At 31.8% G+C, this 23304-nt stretch overlaps 2 protein-coding genes across 4 annotated transcripts; one reads left to right on the top strand and one right to left on the bottom strand.

Moving 5' to 3' along the window:
- Positions 1 to 10579: 10579 nt before the first annotated feature.
- LOC131631012 (RNA pseudouridine synthase 6, chloroplastic-like) lies at positions 10580 to 16646 on the top strand. 2 transcript variants are annotated; one of them, XM_058901778.1, is made up of 10 exons: positions 10580 to 10937; positions 11009 to 11137; positions 11223 to 11477; positions 11580 to 11661; positions 13033 to 13148; positions 13230 to 13284; positions 13816 to 13927; positions 14696 to 14865; positions 15308 to 15661; positions 15752 to 16646. In XM_058901778.1, exons 1-9 carry the CDS (start codon positions 10711 to 10713, stop codon positions 15581 to 15583), a joined length of 1422 nt encoding a protein of 473 aa, XP_058757761.1. In that variant the 5' UTR covers positions 10580 to 10710; the 3' UTR covers positions 15584 to 15661; positions 15752 to 16646. The 2 variants fall into 2 exon arrangements, with proteins under 2 accessions (XP_058757761.1, XP_058757760.1); XM_058901777.1 differs by having other exon boundaries at positions 10581 to 10937; positions 15308 to 15657.
- A 116-nt stretch (positions 16647 to 16762) lies between these two features.
- On the bottom strand, positions 16763 to 19901 carry LOC131631011 (beta-glucosidase 46-like). 2 transcript variants are annotated; one of them, XM_058901775.1, is made up of 12 exons: positions 19669 to 19901; positions 19511 to 19580; positions 19363 to 19421; positions 19052 to 19127; positions 18889 to 18963; positions 18696 to 18783; positions 18340 to 18592; positions 18149 to 18264; positions 17707 to 17962; positions 17515 to 17617; positions 17336 to 17444; positions 16763 to 17183 (listed from the first exon to the last, which is right to left on the bottom strand). In XM_058901775.1, exons 1-12 carry the CDS (start codon positions 19822 to 19824, stop codon positions 16991 to 16993), a joined length of 1554 nt encoding a protein of 517 aa, XP_058757758.1. In that variant the 5' UTR covers positions 19825 to 19901; the 3' UTR covers positions 16763 to 16990. The 2 variants fall into 2 exon arrangements, with proteins under 2 accessions (XP_058757758.1, XP_058757759.1); XM_058901776.1 differs by having other exon boundaries at positions 18340 to 18541.
- Between the last annotated feature and the right edge of the window lie 3403 nt (positions 19902 to 23304).

Genomic DNA, 23304 nt, shown 5'->3' with positions numbered 1-23304 from the left:
TAAAGGAAAAACTATGTTTTAGTGTAGCCTATCTTCTTTCCTATTTTATCCTCTATTAACTATAAATATTTCAAAAAAATAATTAAAGGCGATAAGTGGAAGTTGGTTAAGTGAAAGTTGGTTATCTTATTTTAAATAAAAAATAACTTCTATCTCACACTTTCACTATTAATAATTTTTAAATTTTGGTCCATGCGTATTATGCTAAAGGATTGGACATAATGAATACTCAGGTGAAGCAATCGATGTCATGGATTATGAAGGCTATTCTGCACTTGAGGGACGAGGCTAGAAACTTACAAGGTATAAATGGTATTCTGGCCCAACAGAAATTCTGCACTAGCAAAGTATATCATTTGCTAAGAGAATACAGGTCGGATGTTGTGTGGAGGAAAATTATGATGGGTAACACTGCGAGGTCTCGGGCGGTGCAATTGTTATGGGTTGCGTGTCATGAAAGACTCCCCACTAAAGTGAGGCTTTGTAGACTTGGCTTGCTGGAAAATTCTGATGGTGTTTTTTGCAGGGAATTGGAAACCATGGATCATCTTTTATTTGCCTGTACAACTACAAAATCTGTTTGGGAGTGTATTCTCAAGTGGTTGGAAGTTGATCACAACCCTGAGATATGGAAGAACGAAGTGGCGTGGATGATCAGACAGTGCAATAAGAAGGGTAACAAGTTTAGAATTCTCCAATGTGCCTTCACGGAGACGGTTTACGAATGTTGGTGGTATAGAAACCAAGCGTGTTTTGGTGTGAAACCGAGTGAAAATGCTGTAGTATCTAGGATTATAGATGCTACGGTTTACCGGTGTTGGGCTAAACCGAAGCTTCGTCCTACTTTGAGTAGAATACTTATGCCTTAGGCTTACGGTTTGATTAGTGTTTCTTTGTTTGGGAGATTGTGTTGGATCCCTTTGGATCACTTGGGCCTGTATTGATTTTTGAATCTATCAATAAAATCTTTATTTGATTCAAAAAATAATAATTTTTAAATTTTCAATTTTTTTCACTTGTTAAAACCGTTAACAAATAATATCTTATTATTTCACACGTTTGTGCGGATTAATAAAGAACGGACAGACCGACACGCGAGTGTCTGTTTGGATGCTAGTTAGTTATAAAATAAAATAAAAAATAAAAAAGAACGGATAGTTTATTGTATAAACAAGTCAAAAGTCTTAATTATAAAAATTCAAAAAAAAAATCCTCATTTCATTATCTTAGAAAACATTTTTGATAAGGTATTTTTTTTAAAAAAAAAATTAGTTGGGAGTGTTTGCATTTTTTTACAATTGTATGAGAAAGTTTGGACATGTTTGAGTTATAAAATATTTTTGTTGAGATATTGTGAGTGTAAGTATGAAATGTCAAACCATAAAAAAATGTTAGTTTTGTATTTTTTTATTTAGTCTCTTTTAAGAGTGTGTTTTCACGCGTGTACATTTATTTTTTTGTTGTTGATATTTTTCTACCAATTGATATCAGATGAAGTTCGATCAAGAGAGTAAGTGAAATAGAAATACCGATCAAGGGAGGAATGAATAGAGATAAAAAATTTGGTCAAGTAAAGAAGAGAAAATGTATCCATTTATTTGAAGCGTTTCATCATTCATTTGAATAGAGGTTAGAAATAATTTTTTTGTGTTTTTATTTGATAGATTGTGGCTATACATTAGAGTTAGATGTTTCATGTTTGATGGGAGAATGTATTTCTCTTTCGGGCAATGTACAAGTCCAAAGTTAATGGAGGATATGCCTATTCTAAAAAGGAAGACAAAAGGTTAAAAATTATTCATTTTATAAATGTGGTTAGTCGTGAGAATGATCTTTTATTTTTGGATGACGAATTTAAGAGATGTGAGACTTTAGATAAATAGAGGATATATTTTGGCAAAAAGTGTATTCATCCAAGTTCCACATTAATTAGTGGGGAGAAAACAAAAAATGGAATATTAGTATAAATAAAAAGAGTTAGTTTGAGTTTTCTTCATCACAAAAACTCTAGCCTTGAGATGTAATAAGGTTTGAGTAGTTATGTGTTGTGAGAGAGTTTGTAACTTTTTCGCACAAAATTGTAGTTGAGTGTTTGTAATTTTTTGTGAAAAAAATGCAGTTGATATTTATTCCAATTTTTCCGTCTAAAAATTATAGTTAATAGAGTTTACAAGTTTCTTATATGAAAATTATAGTTAAAAGAGTTTGTAATTTTCTCGTCTAAGATTTGTAGTTAGGGTTTGTAATTTTTTCCTTCTAAAATTTTCAATTGCATAGAGAGTTTATATTTACCTCCTTCTAAAAAGTTACAAGTTGGAGCAATGAAATATTTTTGTTGAGATATTCTAGTTATAGATATTAAATGACGAACCACAATAAATTTGTGAGTTGTATTTTTTTGCTGATATTGTTTCTTTTGCTTATTTTATGACTGTATTTCTGCATACGTATAATTTTTTTTTGCTAATTTCTAACCGTAAGTTCCCTCGATCAAACACATAAAAAAAATAAGATCTCTCTCATTATTGTTTGTTCCATCGTATCACAAATTCTATAACTATAAATTTTATTAATCAATCCTTCTATTACTCCGAATGAATCCTTTTCTCATGTTTGTTCTCAAAATTGCTCCACCATATCTCAAAAGTTCTCTCACAATCGCTCTCAAAACATTCTCTTTCTTGTCGTTTCCCTCATCATCTTTATAGCTCGCATTGTTTCCCTCATAATCATTCTCATTCACATCGTCTCCCTTAGAATTGGTCTTGTCACAAAATTTATCTATGAATGGCTGATCGGATCTCTCACTACAAGAAATTTGACATATAGCGACGGCACAAATCCGTAAGTAAAGGCACCAAAATCGTGGGTATAGACCGTAAAAGCTATACCGACAGAAATTTTGTTCTGTGTACTTTGATTATCCTATACCCACATGAAGTTTCCGTTCCAATAGTATATAGTTACGACAATTTGGGTTGGAGAAAAATCTCAAACCTATACCCACAAAAATTGACACTTTAGTAAATTAGTTTACCCACGCATTTGTTAATAATAATAATAAATTATTATTTTTAAATAATAAAATTTTGTTAATAAATTATTATTTTTAAATAATAAAATTTTGTTAATATTTTTTGTATACACCATACTGACTATAATTTTAAAAGAAAATTTTAATTATATTAAAAAAATCTAATAAGTCCTACAAGCATCTCAAATTAACAAAGTACATAAAAATACCAAAACAATGTCACCTGAGTAAATCTCTCAAAATTGAAATTGCACCAAATAACTTAGAGCAGAACAAAATTGATACAAACTTGAAAGCAATATGCATGGTTTACTTATATTCTAATCCATCCTAAAATTATAAAAATAAAAACTAACAACCAAAATATTCATGTGTTTGACATTCCTACCAAGCAATAAACTACAACAACTTACAACCAAATCCAACTAGATAATATAAGCCACCAAAATAAGTGAAATAGGACATCAAAGAACTCACAACACAACACATGTCCAAGATAAAATCATATTCTAATCTTTCTTTCATCGATCTTTGTTAGCGTATGAACTTGGGGAATTAGTTTAGTCAGGGAAACTATAAGCATTTGTAACCTATAGAAAATAAAAGAAAACAAATTACAAACTCAATTTAATTAGTTGATGTTTTGAAATATTTAAAATATGAATTTGAAGAGTAAAATAAAATATACCTCTATTACAACTCTCGTAAAATGTCATTCACACCCTTTTTAGCAAATAGGTTTTGAACCAATAGCAACAACCAGAAAAATAAGAAGGCAACAAAATAGCAAACTAGAAGGAACATACAAATGAAAGAAAATCTTATAATCAATCTTTCCACATTTTCATTGACAATTGAATCATCTTTACGAGTACGAGTATCAATGTAAATCTCTTTACATTTGGGTGATACTCCATTGTCTTTTTTTTCAAAACCAAACAAACAAGCTTATGGGTAATTTGTATTATAATTACAATGTACTCAATAAAAACTTAAAATATAAAGAAAATTTTTCATCAATCAATTTTGGAAGACTTTTTGTACCCAGACAATGAATATCTTCAAACCTAGCACAATTTTGTCTATTAATTTTATTTACTTTCTATAATTGAAACAACACAATATTAGTAAAGAGAAGAAACCAAACTTAAAATATATTTTACTATGCGAAAGAATATATTTCAATTTGATTTACTTGTCCTTCTTGAGAAAACCAATGATGAACCATTTGTCTCCACTGGTTTGGATACACCGTACTATCTAGTAGGATGGATACAACTTCTTCTTCCATGTTACTTGGGTCATATGCATTTGATTTTAACTCACTCTTTCATTGTCTCCGGTTCTCGTTCATATGAGATTTCAACATTTTCTTTGTTGTGTCATTTATAGGAAGAACGAACTCAAATGTGGACTTAGCAAATAGAGAAATCTTTAAAAGATATAACATAAAATTAATGATAATACAAGTTTTAATACATTATGATTTAAATATAAAATTATAATACCTCTATTAATTTTAACATGTTTAATTTTTTTCAATGGGCATTTTTTCCAAGATACGCATTTTATGATTCACATTGTTTTTAGTAGAATCGTTCGTCTCACTCACTCGTCTCACCTTTTTCTGATCTTCAATATATGTTGTATTTTCTTTGATCTACACTATTGCTAGTCAATTTTTACTTATTATAAGGTACTATTGATGTTGAAATTTAGTTGTTCGAGTGTATTTAGAATTATCACCAACTTCTGATCTATTTTTAATCTACATGATATTGTTTTAATTGTGAAAATATACAAATATTCATGTATTCATCTATCTTAATTTTTTTTAATTCTTCTTGACTTGTACTTAGTCCATTTATAGGATGTACTTTTTGTCTTCAATTATTTAGTTTTGAATCTAAAATGAATTGAACTCCATTTTCCTTAATCATTTTCCAATTCCAATTGTATAATTAAAATGGTTTGAGGGAGTAATAATATTAATTAATATTCTATTGTGGCATTACAATATATGTTTTATTTCTTGAGTCATATAATTCAAGGTGATTAAAACTAGACCGAATCATTCAATTCGACTAGTTGAACCAGAAATCGGACCCATCTGGTTCAAACGAGGCTAAGAATCATTCAAATATAAAGATATGAATGAAACTATTAAATCGGTAAAAAATCAACAAAATCGAACAAAATTAGCTCTTCGTATAATTTCTCTGATTGGCCTATATTTTGATGTTTCTTTTGAACAACCGTTGAGTTTTTAATCTCAAAAGATGGAGAAAAAAAAAAGGAAAAGTTCTATTTGATTTTTTGTCTTAAAAAAAAGTTGTTTGTTTTGCATTTAAAGTTGTGTTTAGACTAAAAAAATAAAAAAGAAGTTTAGGGTGGGTGATTGTATGCATATACACTACAAGAAAATATAATTCCACGATGTTTTTTTTTTTTTTTTGATATTGTGGTGGTTCTAATCATCGCTAATTTTATGTTGCAGAGGTTTGTCTATTGTCGCAAAACCTTGTGCCACGAGCCGGTTATGCAACAGTTTAAAAATTGTTGCCTAACCACCATAACATATTGTGGCAATTATAATACTATCTCCAAAATATATTGCGACGGTTGTAATCGTCGCCATTATATTTGACATTTTATTTTTTAAAATTTAATTATGAGAGAGAACCATTTCTAATGTGAAATTAAGATACTTCTAACCATCATCATTTTTTTTTGATAAATCTTTTATTAGTGTCTCGTAACAGTTAACTGATGCTAAATTTTAATTCTATATTTTTTACAACAATTTTAACTATAAAAAATTTGGTGTTTTTTCTTCATATATTTTTAAGCTATCATAAAATAAATTCAAACAAATTAATAATTGCATCAAACTATTACCACTCTAAATATTATCTATTTAAAAAAGATAAATATTTATATATCAATCTTAAATAAATTTATTAATACATATACTTAAAATACAAAAATATATAATTATAAACAATTAAATCTAATTTATATTCATATAACTCATTCAAGTATAACAAATTAATACATAAAATTCAATTAACACACTAAATTTCAACCTAGATTAATTAGCAATTGCATTCTATGTTTTGTTTCCTAGAAACCTTTAAATTTGAACCTTGTATAAGAAACATCAATATGTAGGAAAATGGACAATACCAACGTATCTCATCATCAACTCAAAGACATCCATTTAATATTTGGAATCCCTATATCTCTAGCTCCCTTTTCCTGCATTAGGCATTGTAGTTTGTAAGACACCGTGAAAGATGTTTACACTCTCCTTCTGTATTTCTCCAATATAATCTAAGATGCCAAGTATTTTTAAAAACTATGTATAAATAGTATTAGATCATTCCTCAGTAATGCAAGATGTCCAAAATACCTTTAATGAATTATAAAATTCAAAAACACAAAAAAAAAAAACTAAAAATTTGAGTGTAACTGTTGCCTGACACTGGCGCCCGTGTCAGCTTCTCATACTTTACACGCGTTTTTTCTGCCTCTTCAGCTGACATGGCCGTGTCGCCTGACACTGGCGCCCATGCCAGCTTCTGCCCATGTTTCAGGATCTTCTTTTCTTGCATTTAAGATGGCACGGTCGTGTCGTGGGACACTGGCGCCCGTGTCAGCTTCTGCCCCTCTACACTTGCTTCCAGATTTCTTCCGTTTTGCACTTTTTCGCACCGATTTGTCTCGATTTATTCATCTGAGCCTAAAAACATTAAAACACACAACCAACGCATAAAATAAAGAAGAATGTAATAAAACACTTAATAATATAAATCATAGATAACTAAAATAAACAGTGAATAAACGTGTAAAAACCACCGATGAAACTTCCCCAAACTTAAACCGTTGCTTGACCTCAAGCGAAAATTACAAGAGCTAATGAGATTCAAAGTATCACGGTACTCATACGTGAGACTTTTGTTCCTATTGATCAAGATACAGTTAGTCCGGCATTCGCATGACGTGAAAAGTTTTCTCGAGAACATTTTAAACCTTAGCTCCACTTTCAGATACCTCTCTAACTATGCTTTGCACTAAAGTCTTTCTCCGATTTTCCTCCTTTTTCATTAGGAAAATCAAATTAAGGCAATGAGAATTTATGATGATCATCACATGCACAAGACTAATCAAGATTTTTTTACTTTTTTTTTCCAGCACCAAATGAGCAGCATTTGCTACTTTTAATTACCGATAAAAATTTCAAACTTTGCAGTTATATATTGTCCTTATTTGAACGACATTTGGGGATCAACCTCCTTTGGGTTGAATAACCGGGTGAAGGTTTCCCAACTTAGCGGGTCAGTTGCCTTTTACCGCCTTTTCATTATTTGGTGCCAACTTCATTTGTTTCTCAACCAATCATACATGCATGTGAATCTAAGTTATGCCAGACTGTATAAATAATCTACTCAAGGAGTACTTCTCAGGATACCAGTACTATGGTACAAATCTATACGTTAGACTCGTATCTCTTTTAGGGAACCAAGGGTGTTCAAACAAACCCCCTTTCTGTCACATTATTTCGAACTTCCTACCTTTAAACAATCATCCCCTCATCTCTATATACTATTTCCGATCTCTTTTGAAATCAAAACTCTTATGAAAAAAAACAAAAATTTTGGTCACATTTGGGAAGGGCTCAATATATAGTTTTACACATCATAACACAACAAAACAAGAAAAATGCAAAGAGTAAATCCCCCCAAACTTGAACTAAACATTGACCCCAATGTTTCTGAACAAGACCGAGAGGGGTGACTCACAGAGGGTAATGTAACTCCAACTACCGCTTCATAGCTTTCACCAGAGAGACCCCTTTTTTATTTACTGAAAACAAAACAAAGCAAACACAAAAAGAAAACTACGTTGTTAAAAGTGTGGGTTGCCTCCCACAAAACACTTCGTTTAACGTCGCATGGCTCGACGGTCCATTACCCTTTATTATAGAGGGTACTTCCTCTTCTAAACCTTGTTGCTTGTCACTTCCGCAACCAAGGACTCATGTAGATGAAACGCATGCACCACTTTTTTCTTCAAATTACTACCAACTTTCACCACTTCACCTTGATGTTCCTTTTTCTTTTTATTCTTGACTTCTTGAAGGAACTTAGGAATTTTGATAGATACATGAACTGAGGCCACCTGAGAATCTATGCTTGAAACTCTTTCTGGGAGAGGTTTTGAACTTTTGCTTTCTCCCTCACTTCTAATCATACCAACCGAAAATTGATTGTTTTCACCTGCAACTTTCTTTTTGACTTTCAAAACCTTCAGTGTTACCTCTTCATCAAATGATTTTAATGTTAGTGTCTCATTCTCAAGATCCAGATTGTAGTAAATAGTAAGCAAAAATGGTCGCCCAAGAAGGATAAGAGTCTCTTCATCTTCAGGAATGTTCATAATATGGAAATCAACTGGAAAGACAAACTTATCAATCTCTACCAATACATCTTCAGCTATCCCATAGGACTGCTTAATGGTGTGATTAGCAAATTTCAATTTTGTCTCACTCTCGCTTATCTTTCCAATGTCAAGCTTTTTGAAGATAGACAATGACATTAAACTCACACTAGAACCATAATTAAGTAGCACCTTCTTGAATGTTTTGTCATTTATAGTGAAAGGTATTGCCACTGCTCCAGGGTCTTTCTTCTTGATTGGAATCCTACCTTTCCGACGAGACTCGACCACTCTTTTTGGTTACAATTTCAGGCTCACCTCTCACTAGCCTTTTTTTTGAAATCACCTCTTTCATAAATTTCTTGTACAAAGGCATATTCTCAAGTACTTCAAAGAAAGGTAAGTTGATCTCTAGCTTTTTGACGAGTCCTGCAAACTTCTCAAAATCTTTCTCCTTTGAATCCTTCTTTGCCACTTTAGAGGGGAATGGTAACTTGATTACCGGTTTAGCCTCCTTCTTATGTTTCTCTTCAAGTGGCTTGAGTTGAGGTGCAACTATTTCAGACTCTTTCAGATTTTCTCTCACTTCCAAATCTACCTCTATGACCAAGTTATCATCAGTTGTGATCGCATTGACATTCTCTTAGTTTTTCGGATCTGTCACAGTTGAGCTTGGAAGTGTACCTTGTGCCTGAAGAGTTAGATGCTGTGCTATCTGACCCACTTGCACTTCCAGGTTTTTTATTGAAGTTGTGGTGTTCCTATGATTGTTTCTCGTCTCTTCTTAAAATTCAGAACATTGTGCAACCATTTTTTCGATAACTACTTCCCATTCTGTCTTCTGAGGAGATTGTTATTGTTGATCTTTCCAGGAGAATTAGGATGATTCTTCCATCCCAGTTTATAGGTGTTAGAATAAGGATTGTTCTGCTTTAAGAATTTGATCTCTTCAATCTGTTGAGGAGTTGCAAAACAATACACAGTTTGAGCTTGTTGAACTTGAGCCACCTGTTATGTACCTATATTCATAGCTTTCAATTTTTTCTCAACTTCCGCATCTATTCCATCTTCAACCCGAATTTTACTGGTTTCCAGTTTCAGATCAATAACTCCTTCAGGCGTGCTTGCACACCTATCATACATCTCTAGATGCTCATTAGTCGCGATTGCTTCAATTATCTTTTTTATACCAATGACTGTTGAAAAATTGGATGAGCTACTAGTAAAGATGGGAATAGGCCAGACCAACTAACAGGGGCCTACGGCCTAGCCTACATAGACCCCGTCCAGACCAGGCTTTTTTTCAAATAGAAAAGGCCTAGGCCTTTTTAAATGCCTATTTAGCTAAAAAGGCTAGGTCACATGCCATACAAAAAGCCTTTTAAGCCTATTAGGCCGACCTATTTAAATATATGTGAATAGTTTGTATAATATTATCATAATATTGTATTTATACTTTGAATTAAAATACAAAAATCAAGCTTAGTCATTTTGAATAACTTATAAAAATTAACTGCAAAAACCTTATGAATAATGTAATAAGTTGTTTTCATAAGTTCTCTCAAGTAAATAGTATCACAAAATTTATGTTAATAGGTAAACTTGAATACGTCAACACAAACAAACATTTAGTCTTGTTGATCTTTTAATTTGTTAGTCTATTTAAACATTAGTAAAATTTGTTATTTACAAATGCTCAAATAAAATAGGCTTTTATGCAGGCTCTTAGGACAAACAGACCTTGAAAAATGTCAGACTTAGGCCTAAAAATAAGTCTTTGATAGGCCACAAGCCAGACTTAGGCTTTGAAATTTTTGATAGGCCAGACTCAAGCTTAGTAAAGCTTAGCTCGGCCCAGCCTATTCCCACCTCTAGCTGGGCCTTGGAACCGCCCCTTTCGTGAAGTATGCAACCAATAGAATGTCATCTTTATTTCATTCCACTCCATTTTTTTTTGACGGTATCTAAACATAGCCTTGGTGATAGTAAAGGACATTTGTTTTTAATCTACTGCATAATTTTTTCAATAATAATCGGTTAGTATTGAATTAAAACATTTTTGAAGGGTGGGAGTTACTGATGGAGGGTGCAGAGAGATTGGTCATACAAAGGTAGTTTAACCAGAAACAGGTTCAAGATTGGAGCCCAATACTAGGCCTACAATTTTCAAAAATTCAAAACCCACCTCTACCCGATAAGTGAAGTAGTAGTTCGAATTCAAAAACAAAATAGAGAAGATGAGTTCGGTATCAGTGGCGTCACTGTTATTCGCCGGCGGCTACCGTAGCCTCGCCGTCCCTTTAGCGGCACGCGCACTTCGCATTTCACTTAACAAACACCTCACACTACACGCCTCTGGTTGGTGTTGTCGGAGTTCACACAACAGCACCGTCGCACTCTCCGGCGAAACTGTATCCTCCACAACCGACGCCGGAAACTTAACCGCTACTTCCTCTTCGAATAGGTACATTCCCTATCACTATCTTTTCACGGCTTACACATTTTTTTTATACTGATACTTCCTTTTTCTTCAAGCTACCCTAAGTATGACCGATTGCTTCCATGTCCAAAACACAAATCTCCACCAAGAATTGAACACTTAGTTGTTTCAGAAGGAGGACCTGTATTAGAATACATTTGCAAAGCTTTAGATCTTCCTCATTTGTAAGTGGAAAATCATTCTATGATATTCATTTGTTAGCTTCACGACAATTGGATTAAATTAAACCCTTAGTTTTGTTCTGTGAAGGTTTGTTGCAGATCTGATTCATTTCGGAGCTGTGCATTTCGCTCTTGTTTGTCCGAAGCCTCCTCCTACTGCTACTGCTGAGCAAATTAGGGTTTTCAAACAAGTGACGGATCCGTTGGTTCTGCGAAAAAGAGCTTCTATCAAAGGAAAAACTATAAGAGAAGCGCAGAAAACTTTCCGTGTAACTGATGGGGATCAATTTGTTGAACCAGGAACTTATTTGCGAGTGCACGTGCACCCCAAGCGTTTTCACAGGTACGTTAAAATGTTTCTAGGATTTGCATTTTTGTTTTTGTTATAGAGGCATGAGATGAATTATGATTATGATCATGTTTGACATCTGGAAACTCTTTTTAGGTGCTATGAGATTGACTGGAGATCAAGGATTATAGCTGTGAAGGAATCGTATGTAGTTTTGGATAAACCTGCTGGCACTTCAGTATGTAATCAATCTTACACTATGTACTCAGAAATAGTTATTAATCTCGTATAGGATTCTTATAGAATTGTTTTTAAATTTTAGATAGTAGACAACAACAGTCGTAAGTCCTGTCATTTTCATATCCAATGGACATGTTCTACATCGTATGAGTAATTAATTGTCATCTGAATTCAGCTTATTGGTTATTATGATGATGGGTTCTAACAGAAATTCAAGCCAGTAGGAATTAGATTTTGAAGAAAATGATGTTCAGTGCTTCTTGTCAAGTCAGATTAGGTTGGTCAACTGTAATATATTTTAGGAAATAGCATGAAACATGAGAAGAAAATAAACCAAAGTTGTACACCCAGGCTTCCCTAATTATCACCTAACTGAGTAGAGGAATTCTTCGAAAAACTCTCTAAACTGAATGAAACACTGCCACTGTTTTAAATAAATTCCCTAATTTTATAAAAAGAATAAGGAATTAAGTTCAATTAGGATATAAGCTGTCTAACTTGGTAAGGAACACCTGAGCTTTAAAATAAAATTCTAAAACGTTTAAACAACCTAATTCTTAGGTCATATATGACCCAAGGTCTAGTCTTTCATAAAGTATAAACTCTCTGTCCATATTCATATTACCCTTACGTTTTTACTTATATTAAGAAAAGTTGGTATTCTAATTAATGTGTACATTTTGTATGACTATTACTAAATTACTGTGTTTATATTTATTCTATGTTGACTTTTCATATATCAAGACTATTTGGTAGTATTAAATAAATGTATTTAGAAATTTGTAAAGAGACTTATATTTAGAGACAGACAAATGTTTCAAAGGAGTTTTGTTGTTGAGGACGGAACGGAAGGAGTACAATATTTCAAATATTACTAAAATACTCCAACATTCCTCGTAGTTTCTAATTAGGACCCCTGAATGTCTTCATCAAAGTTTTGAAAGGTTGTTACTGTGACCTGTGTCCAACATTATTATTTGTCTATGCACAATAGGTGGGATTTTTATAATGTGCTTTCTGATGCCTAATAGGCTAATACCCGATTCCTCCATCTTTTGATAGTCTATGAGGTTTATTACCTGGAAGTCTTTATCAAGCAATAGTGGTATTGGAAAACACTAGTAAGTAAAGATATAGTAATCTCAAGAATTTATTGTTTTTGGGCTAGATGCTCAGTAAGTGGTGGAGATAAATTTTGAGCATTGTCTATGAAGTATGTTTACTAGTTTAGAGGGAGATATATAATTTGGAGTGTCAAGAATTTAATATTCTGAAAAACTTCTCTTCAAATTTATTGATATGTCTACATTATTAGTTTGTCGAGTGCCTAAAGTTTCTGTGCAAGTTATTCTTTTCTAATTTTTGCTAGGTAGGTGGCACTACCGACAACATTGAAGAAAGTTGTGCAACCTTTGCAACTCGTGCCTTGGGATTGACAACACCGTTGATGACTACCCATCAGATTGACAACTGCACGGAAGGCTGGTAAATGCCTTTATGTTTAAATAAATTAATGTTGGTCATTCTGGAAATGATAGATAATGTAATACTGTATTTTATGTGCAGTGTAGTATTGGCTAGGAATAAGGAGTATTGCTCTATCTTTCATGGCAAAATACGGGTAATGCTGATGTCATTTCATAGTTTATATGATAGAACAAAGGACACAAAGACAGAATTTGATTTACTACTGCACCATTGATAAATTATAAGATAAAGGCCATAATAATCCAGAGAATATGCTCCGCAAAGAGGTCAGGATATCTTCCTGCTCCCTTTGCCACCCAAGTGGTTATTTTCAAAATACAACATATGACATAACTCCCTGATACAAACTCAATACTTAAAATAAAACTGAATGCATACTAAACATAAAAACATAATTGCAAACTTCTATCAGTTATTTACCTACTCCTCTCTTTTTCTTTCTCGCATAAACTCTCCACACTTTAAGCCTCTCATATCCCACTTCCACTAACACATCTTCCTCTTTTGACTGAGGCTCTTGTAGTATCATAACATTATACTTGTACAATCTTCTACAGTTCTATTTGTAAAAACATACACAGAGCATGAGCTGTTTGATCTTTGAAAGTATTCATTTTACTCCAAGTGCAGTGCAAATTATTGATCACTAATTTTTTATTTTCAGGAGAAAAAAGTGAAAAAGCTCTATCTTGCTCTTGCAGCTTCTCCTTTACCTACCGGAATCATTAACCACTATATGCGTCCTATTAACATGGCTCCTCGACTTATTTCTGAAGGTAACTACACAAATTTGAGTTCTTTGTGTTGAAATATGAGAGACTAAGAGGCACCTGAATAAACCGTGTGTCTGAAATCTGAATAGCACTACGGAAGATGTCTTATATAGGAAAAGGTATAGCTCATAGTATTAATTACATAGTTATCCTATTCTATTCTAGAATACACTAAGGAATATTCTAGAGAATATTCTCTTTTTATATATACATAGATAAATTTCAACACTTTGCAAAGATTGTTTGAGAAATTTGAAATAAAATAGTGAAGTAGTAAATATGTGTATTTTCATTGATCAAGTATTATTAGAAACTCCAATGGGAGAAGCAAACTGCATGGCATGTCTCATGATATCAGTGACTGAGAAACATGAATTCTGAAATTAGTTTTCCCCTTGCCTGATATTTGATATTCCACTCCCCGAAAATAATAAAAGAAAAGATTTGACAATAGAAGACAAAGTGATGCGCTTATACTACACTAAGCAAGTTGTAATATCTTAAGTTTGTTTTGCCATATGATTTAGTTAGGTGCATTAGCCAAGTTGGAAAGAGTTACCTAATCAACTTATATATTTTATCTTCTTTGATTCAGTAGAATTCGGATAGGGGTGTTCATTAACAACATGATATGTCGATGGGCAAATGCCTTTCTAGTTTCTAGTGGAAAGTTAAACTTTAAAACGTTTGTTTGCTCTGCGGAGTTGGTTAAAGTTTTCCAGATAAGGGTTTTATATTGTGGATTCAACCCCAGATGTTTATTGAGTGCAGATTTTATCAAGGGATGGCTTCTTTGTCAACTCGAGGTCATGGAATGCAGAAAGGTTCCTTGGCCAACTAGTGTTGTTCAAGATGAATATTGTGTTGAAGACTGTGGGTGGCCATCTCAAGATTACGCATACGAGTGTAAAATCAACCTTCTTACTGGTCGAACTCATCAGGTCTGTTAGCTGTCTTTATGTATTATTTGTATTTTTTCTTTTGTTGATTCTTAATACATTACAACAATTATGAATGATCAATTTAACTACATTTTGTCGGCTGCTACAAATCACTGTTGTAGTGACTAACTCTATTGTTCTAGTAATTGTTGGTAATATTAGGCTATATTTGTGTTAATTATCAAGGAGAGTTGCAACTTTTGAATATTGCGCTCTCCATTAGTTTTCTGGAAGTTAATATCTCTATGGTATCAACCAATTGAATGTCCCGATTCTTTTATATGAAGGGTGACTGGGAGGTTGTCATTTAGCACTGTTTCAAAGTTTAATTTATAATGAGTTAATACAGAAAATTTCCTTATTTCTTTTATTTGATTTTGATTATCTTCTAGGAAAACAAAACTACAGTGTTTTGATAAAAATGACTTCAATTTTAATGCAGATTCGAGCTCAATTTGCTGCTTGTAAGGCACCTTTAATTGGCGATTCTATGTATATGCCTGCTGCAATTGCAGAGATGATTAATCCTGGACTTAATCCATTTGGAAAGTACAAGAAAGATTTCACCAGTGAGAATGAAAAAGAAGCTGATGTTACAAATTGGATTGCTCAGCACGGAAAAGAGCCAAGTGCTACAATTGGCCTTCAAGCTTGTCAAATTTCATGGGATGATGATGAACACTTATACAAAGCTGGTTTGCCTTGGTGGAGGTGTTAAAATGCTAAAAATATGCTCGAGTCAAGGACTTGGCACGACACTGAAGTTATGTTTTAGTTTTGCCTCAGTTTTGTGTGAGTATCACTGTCATTCAAGTTGAAAACATCCTGATTCAGTGTTATGACTGATTTATATGCGTGAAAACTGAAGATATGTTTTTACATGCAGATATTCAATAGGAGGAAGAATTGTAATGTATCATTATATGTTGGTTTCACATTTTGCAGTAAGAGTGCAAAATCTCCCTAAAATGGTGCATGGCTGCATTCTGTCACATACCGGTGAGCGTTGAGCATCCTTTTTTGTTGTAATTAACTTTAAATAGGTAAGTCACACTATAGTTTATTCAGCACTCAAGACCTCTTTCTGAAAATGTATATTATACTTGGATAGTGAAGAATTGAGAATTTTGTCACAATACATTCCACAGGTACACACTTAACATTTTTCTCTATTATGAAATTTGTTATTAATAGTCTGTAATATATCATCTATAATTGATTTAGGTTTATAAGATTGTTGAATAAATCCTTCCATTTGCATAGCTTTGAGAAATCTGAAAAATTCTCCAGGATTTCTTGTAGAAGATTTATGCAACTAAATATGAAATTTGTTATTAATAGTCTGTAATATTTCTTCTATAATTGATTTAGGTTTATAAGATTGTTGAATAAATCCTTCCATTTGCATAAAAGCTTTGGGAAATCTGAAAAATTCTCCAGGATTTCTTGTAGAAGATTTATGCAACTAAATCTGAAGTGTTTATATATGAATGTATTTAAATTCCCTTGTCCATCCATGGTAGCTGGCGCAGTAGGTCCACGCATCCCTGATTGAATTAGCTGCAACACATCAGGGCACTTGTCGCTCCTTCATTCCTAATTTGGGCAATGAACCTGCCTTTATGTAACACAGCCCCAACGAGTGTTGGATTGGAATTAAAGAACTTTAGGCCATGGAGAATACCTCCCCTAATGAATATTTTAATCCAGGGTCGAGATGTACCCTTGGCGCCTATGACATCGAATATAAGGTCTGTCTTTTTATGCTCACTCCTAAATATGAAGTTAAAAGACATTTCATTCAAATTCACCATATATACTGAATTCTTGAACTGACAGCGGTAGAACTGAAGCACAACAACTTTTTCATCGTATAATCCAAAAGTGTAGCCGCAAATTTAATTCAAGTGTTTTCTTATTAAAGGTGCATAATTCAACTCTAACTAAAACAAAATTCCTTCGAATTGAAGGTACATAAACAACTTTAACTGAAATCAAATTCCTTCTCATTGAAGGTACATAGACCACTCTAAATTAATTCACATTTCTTCTCATGATGTTTATGTGCCTTTCAATGAGAGAATTTAATTCATTTTTAGGGTTTGCACCAGTTTTTCTATCATCATCATTTCTGGCGGAAGGTTTCTGTTTTATGCTTCACTATGAATTCCTTGTACCAACGTGCTGATAATCTGGGAGTTCTCTTGAGTGTTGCATAATCAACATGGTGGAGTCCATATCTTACTGTATATCCTCGTAACCACTCAAAGTTGTCAAGTAAGGACCAGACAAAATACCCCCTAACATCAGCTCCCTTCCTGAAAAGTGACAACGCCAGTCTTAAGCAAACAAAAAGACAGTTCGGTTGACAAGTGACAACGCACACACAAACCCACAGAGAAAGATAGTTAAATTTCAAAATGCACTTCAAATAGCTAAGTATTTATCTTGAATTTTCATATATTCCTACCTTATGGCCTCCAGTAAGGAATCTAAATGACCCGCCATGTAGTTTTTTCTGTTGAAATCATCAAGGTATTGCTCATCTGTGTAAATCCGGTTGTTCGACTCACCGTACCCTAACAAAAAATTATTAAAACAGAAAAATACAAACTCCATCCATTAAAGGACTAACTTCGTTATGCATACCGTTTTCAGTTATGAACATTGGGGTGTTATTGTATCTGTTTTTAACATAGGTGACAGTTTTCTCCATTCCTTGTGGATAAACAGATTGCCAATCAATTGAAGTCTGCGTACACATATTTAGAAATTTTAGAAATAAGCTGAAGGAAAATATTAGTTCTAATTAACCATTATGATTAGGTTGAAAATACTAACAGGTTTGCGAATTGAAACTCCATATTTTGTTTCACTCTGTTGGTATGAACCCTCCGTTCTGGTGACCCCTGGCCCCGGTTCACATTTGGAGTAGAAGCAATCCTTAACATAGTAAGTTGTATAGTGATTGATGCCAATAAAATCCAATCCACTCTTTAGTTTCTCTCTGTCTTTGTTGGAAAATTTGGGTAATATATTTCCTAGAATCTTCTGCATAATTGGAGGGTATTCACCAAATATGATTGGGTCCAAGATCCTGCTTTGGACTGTTAATTAAACTATGTACATACTTAGAGAATGAGAATATTTGAAGGTGGATTGGACACCAATGCATTTAGTTGCATACTTATTTTTATTTTCTTAAATGTTTGTGTCAGTGTTTCATAGTGTGTAAGCTGATAAAAGATATTAAAAGATTTTTTTGTTGAAGGGAAGGATATACCAGTTATGGGTGAACGTTCGTGCTCTTTCTGTGGCCAACTTATCTGCCACTGAGTTGCTGATGGGTTCAAACCAGTCACAGTTCATGACAATACCAATTTTACCACCTTGCTCGACCTGAATTTTATCATCTTAGCAGATTTAAAGGTGGATTTCTTTTTAATGAATAGAATGTTATACACTAAAGAGTACCTGGTATTTGGTTCTATAAATATATACTGCAGCTGCATGTGATAGGATTACGTTGTGAGCAGCCACATATGGCTCCTTCTCTGAATCTCCTTCGCTACAATTTCCAAATGGTTTAGAGCAACGAAATGGTGGAGCTATTCCTTGGCGGTAACTGTATGTTGCTAGATAGTCTGGTTCATTGAAGGTTGCCCAGTACTTTACCCTGTCACCAAATGATTTAAAACAAAGATCTGCGAGATATATGAAATCTTCCCTGTGCATCAAGTATTGATTAATATTAGCTTATGTGTGTTGAATTACTCCAATTAAATGATGTCAAGAAAAATAAAAGAAAGGCTAAGTAGTCAGTTGCTTACTGTAATTCTGGACTTAGCCAACCTCCATATCTATCTTCCAGTTCTTGAGGTAAATCAAAATGAGATATTGTTACAAATGGTTGAATTCCTGCAAGTTTTCCAATCAATGTGTATTAGTCCATTTAATAATTTAGTGTGTGAATAAGTCTAATTAATATTTTAGTAGCTGATGCCATAAGAACTAGAAATAAACCTTTGAGAAGCAAAGCATCTATAAGTCGATTGTAGTAGCTGATGCCACCAGAATTGACTTCTCCAAATCTACCTTCTGTAGAAATAAAATGATAAAGAGAATAATTGAGTTCAAGCAGCTGGTAATCTCTAAATTGAGAAAATTCAAATGAAGAAAAGCATACTTGGTAGAACTCTTGCCCATGAAACTGAGAACCTGTAGCTATTGACTTCCATGGCTTCCATTAGACCAATATCCTCCTGTACTAATCCACAATAATCTCACTACTTGTGTCTCACTAATTATATGTTTCTTTTGTAACTTTTACATATAAAAAATGAGGTATTTCTTTTTAATGAGTATGTTAAAAATACTCTTATATGTGTTCAACCTCTTTACTAATTAAGTGTATAATTAAAAAAAGAGAGTATTATTTTTTAATCAATCATTAACTATTTTCATAATTTTGATTTCTGAAATTTTTGAGATGCATACCAGATAGCGATTATATTGATCTACGGCAACATCCCCATTACTTCCATCCATTATTTTATCTGCAATAATTGGTTTCATTAACATCATCTTAAATTTGTTCAAGAGAGAATTAATTAAGCTAAATCATTTTAACTATGATCATCACCACCTGGTGTTTGGTGAGTAAATACATCCCAGTCACTTGGCCCTTTTCCATCACTCATGTAAGCTCCTTCATACTACATAATCATCGTTAATTAAGGAATTGATTAATAACTAACAAGTCACAAAGCATATATTAAAATAGGAAATGAATGAATGAATGACCTGATAAGCAGAAGAAGCAGTTCCAAAGAGGAAGTTGGTAGGTAAAGGAGATGGATCCAAACTATTTTTCAGGGAACATGAGAATGATATTAATAATGATAAAGCAATAAAAAGTATTTCCACAAACAAAGATTTTGGATTTGTACAGGACTTCATTGCATAGAATAATGTTCTTGCCAATTGCCATACAACTTTAAACTTTTATATTGCCATGGTATTTAGAAGTGAGAGACTATGCATATAATTATTTCTTTTAATGTTTAATAAGGAAGCAAAGTCTTTAATTAATTGGTCAAAGAAAGGAAGCAAAGTCTAATTAATTTATACATTGTTCAAAGTTCAAACATGATGTTGAGAAAAACTCATATAACAGTGGAAGAATAACTAGACTATAAGTATCAGCAGCCTTTTATTAAATTATAAATAACAAAAGTGCTATCATCACACTCCAGCAGCCTTTTATAAAATTATAAATAAGAAATATATATATTTTGTACTGTTCTTGTTCTCATTGATAACTGGTAGAGAAATATATATTTTCAAAACTACATGGCTAAAGATTAAGAGATATTGATGAGAAAATTATGTACGAAATATGATAATAAAATACAAGAGATACTCTTATGCAATTTTTTAAAAACCAGAACGAATTGGTCGGTTCAACCGGTTGGAATGTGAACCAGAGATGAATCTGGTTGGGTCAATCTTTCAAAACTGCTAGTGGGTCAAAGCCGGAGTAGAACCGGAAATATCGAATTGAATCGTCCAAAACCATTTGAACCATAGAACCGGAGTAGGTTTTGTAAAACCGTCCGATTAAAAAAAAATGCATCAAATTGACCATTTTTTTATTTTTTAAAAAAGTTTAACATGTAAATATTAAAACTTAACATACATTCTCCAATCACAAAAAAAAATGTGTTTTTATTTTGTCACTCCGTTATAGTATTTCTTTCAACCACATTTCATCATATGTTTGTCGCAGTTCAACTCGAATTTGTCTTTTATTGTTTAATTAAGTGTATTGTATAGTTTATTGTTTGTATACTATCTTTTAATTTAAGTATTTTTAATTATTTGAACTTTAATTTAATTATTATGTTCCATTATTTTACTTTTGGTTTGAATTAATTTAATTTATTTTATTGTAAATTTTTTAATTTGTTCAAATTATTCATAAATAAAGGTTAAAATGAAATGTACAATTATGTTGTGTTATTATATATATTATCGATATTGTTGTATTAAGTTTGTAATTAATTTTTAAAATATTTATTTTATTAAGTTGTGAATATATGATTATGTGTGACATATCGATCAAACGATTCGACCATAGATTTAACTGATTTAACCAATTAAATCTTAAATTGAAAACTTTATCGATTTGATCTTCGGTCCAATTTTTAAAACATTGCTCTTATGTGCTATTTATATTTTATTTTTGCTAATTGTATAATAAATTGTAAGTGCTAATTATTTTCACAATACTTTCTCTAAATGCCCTATTTGTAAAGGAGGAACTGAAAGTGTTGCTTTCCAAAGGCTTTGCTAAAGATATCTGCTAGTTGCATGTTTGTACGAATTAGGAAGGCAAAAATGTTACTGCTTTGAATGTGATCTCAAACAAAATAACAATCAACTTTAATATGTTTTGTATGTTCATGAAAAGTTAGATTAGACTATGTTGGTTTATGGCAGAAGAAACTAAGAAATTGAAGAAAAAAATACGAGTAATAGGTAAACGGATGAAATAGGGAAATTCGAAATTTATTTCATAATGCAACAATACATTTAGTAGTATGTTTTGAATTCAAATTAGAACACTATCACTGTTCCCCCAAAAATAGGAACATTGGATAACAACTTACTTGCTCCTAAAGTTTACGAGCTACTTATTGACTAACTCCAACAAAACAGAAACAAATTATAAAAGAGATTTCTTTATTGACCTCCTAACCTTCTTATCATCTCCGGCGAAATTTCCAGAATGTTTCTATATTTCGGAAATGCATCTCCTAAATTATTTTCTTTTCTGAAAAAAATTTGATTTCGGAAGTGCACTTCCGAAAACACAAAAAAAGTGTTTTTGGAGATGTATCTCCGAAAACACAAAAAAAAATGTTTTTGGAGATGTATCTCCGAAAACAAAACAAAAAAGGTGGTTTCGGAGATGCATTTCCGAAATCATTTTTTTTTGGAGAGGGGTGTCTTCGGATGCATATCCGAAATATTTCAATTTTTGATCTTGAAATGTTTCGGATATGCATTTCCGAAAAAATTCAATAATTATTAAAAAATTAAAATAAAGAAGAATTAATACAAATTAATAGTATAATTAATTGTATTAATTAAAAGATATTATTAAAATATAATAATAATAATTATTAACATCTTTTTTTAAATTAAAATATTTTGTAGCTATTATTTATAATTAAATTTTTTCAACAATTTTTTATGCACTATTACTTTATTTACAAATAAATTATTTGATACTTTATTTTAATTGAATAGAATAAAATTTAATTTTAATAAAATTAAAAAAACAATGAGAATATTTTAAAAAAATTAAAAGAATTTTTTTATTTCATATAAAATCAATTTGATAGAAATTATAGTAGTAAATGTAAATAGTACTTTGTTAAGTGAATATAATTAAAATTTAAGTGAATCTCTAGTATAATTATATATAAATATTAATTTTATTCTTTAATTTAAATAAAATTGAAGAAAATAATGAGAAATTTGTTTAAGAATTAAAAAAAGATTTTTTTTCATTAACATCAATATGATAGTACATTTTTAGTAGTAATATAAAAATTACGTTAGTTGATCAAATTTTTAATTGTGTTATTTATAATTAAAAAAATAATTAAATTCATTTTTGTAAAAGTAGACTTATGTGTTATTTATTTATTTATTTATTTGACATTATTTGGAATTGATTATTCATGAGAGAAAAATAATATTTTGTTAATATATAGAATTGATTAGATAGATATAAAAGGAATTATTGGTCATATGAAAAAAGAAATATTTTATTAAGCTTGATCCCTCCTCTATTGATTAACATCCCAAAATTTTTAATATTTTGATTAATTCGGATATGGATATCCGAATTAATCAAAATTCCATTTTTTTTTTGTGTTTTAGGAGATGCATCTCCGAATTAATCAAAATCTCAATTTTTTCGGAGATACATTTCCGAAATCTGGAAAAATCTAAATTTTTTTTCGGAGATGCATCTCCGAAGCAGGGGTAAATTTAGATTTTCGCGGGGTCAGTCCCATAGGGAGGTGGATAAAAAAAAATTTATTATAAAAATATAAAACAATCAGCAGTCCTAAAGCAAATAATTAACAGATTATCACAAAATAAACACATAGACATTGAATGAAGAACTCCAAGAGACTTGAGTAATGATTTAATCCAAATAAGCTCACAACTAGTAGTGGAGATAAAGTGATATTCAACTTATATGTTTCGGTTTTATCTAAAAACTTAAGCTTAATTGTATATTCAAAGGGATTAAGGAGTTTGTTTAAGATGTTAATGGCTTAATTTATTCGATAGAAATTTATTTTGCCCAATTTTCAAATTGAAGGATTATGAGTCAAAGAAAAATAAATAATCCTTCCA

Source organism: Vicia villosa, unplaced genomic scaffold (assembly GCF_029867415.1).
Source record: "Vicia villosa cultivar HV-30 ecotype Madison, WI unplaced genomic scaffold, Vvil1.0 ctg.000758F_1_1, whole genome shotgun sequence".
Classification (NCBI taxonomy): domain Eukaryota; kingdom Viridiplantae; phylum Streptophyta; class Magnoliopsida; order Fabales; family Fabaceae; genus Vicia; species Vicia villosa.
This window is presented reverse-complemented; position numbering and strand designations above follow the sequence as displayed.

Coding starts and splice junctions, on each gene's coding strand:
- LOC131631011 (XM_058901775.1), bottom strand. CDS start 19,824: ATGAAGTCCTGTACAAATCCAAAATCTTTGTTTGTGGAAATACTTTTT. Junction 18,593..18,695: donor TGGCTAAGTCCAGAATTACA/GTAAGCAACTGA, acceptor CTTGATGCACAG/GGAAGATTTCATATATCTCG. Junction 17,445..17,514: donor AATGTTCATAACTGAAAACG/GTATGCATAACG, acceptor ATTTTTTGTTAG/GGTACGGTGAGTCGAACAAC.
- LOC131631012 (XM_058901778.1), top strand. CDS start 10,711: ATGAGTTCGGTATCAGTGGCGTCACTGTTATTCGCCGGCGGCTACCGT. Junction 11,478..11,579: donor CACCCCAAGCGTTTTCACAG/GTACGTTAAAAT, acceptor AACTCTTTTTAG/GTGCTATGAGATTGACTGGA. Junction 13,928..14,695: donor TCCTCGACTTATTTCTGAAG/GTAACTACACAA, acceptor TATTGAGTGCAG/ATTTTATCAAGGGATGGCTT.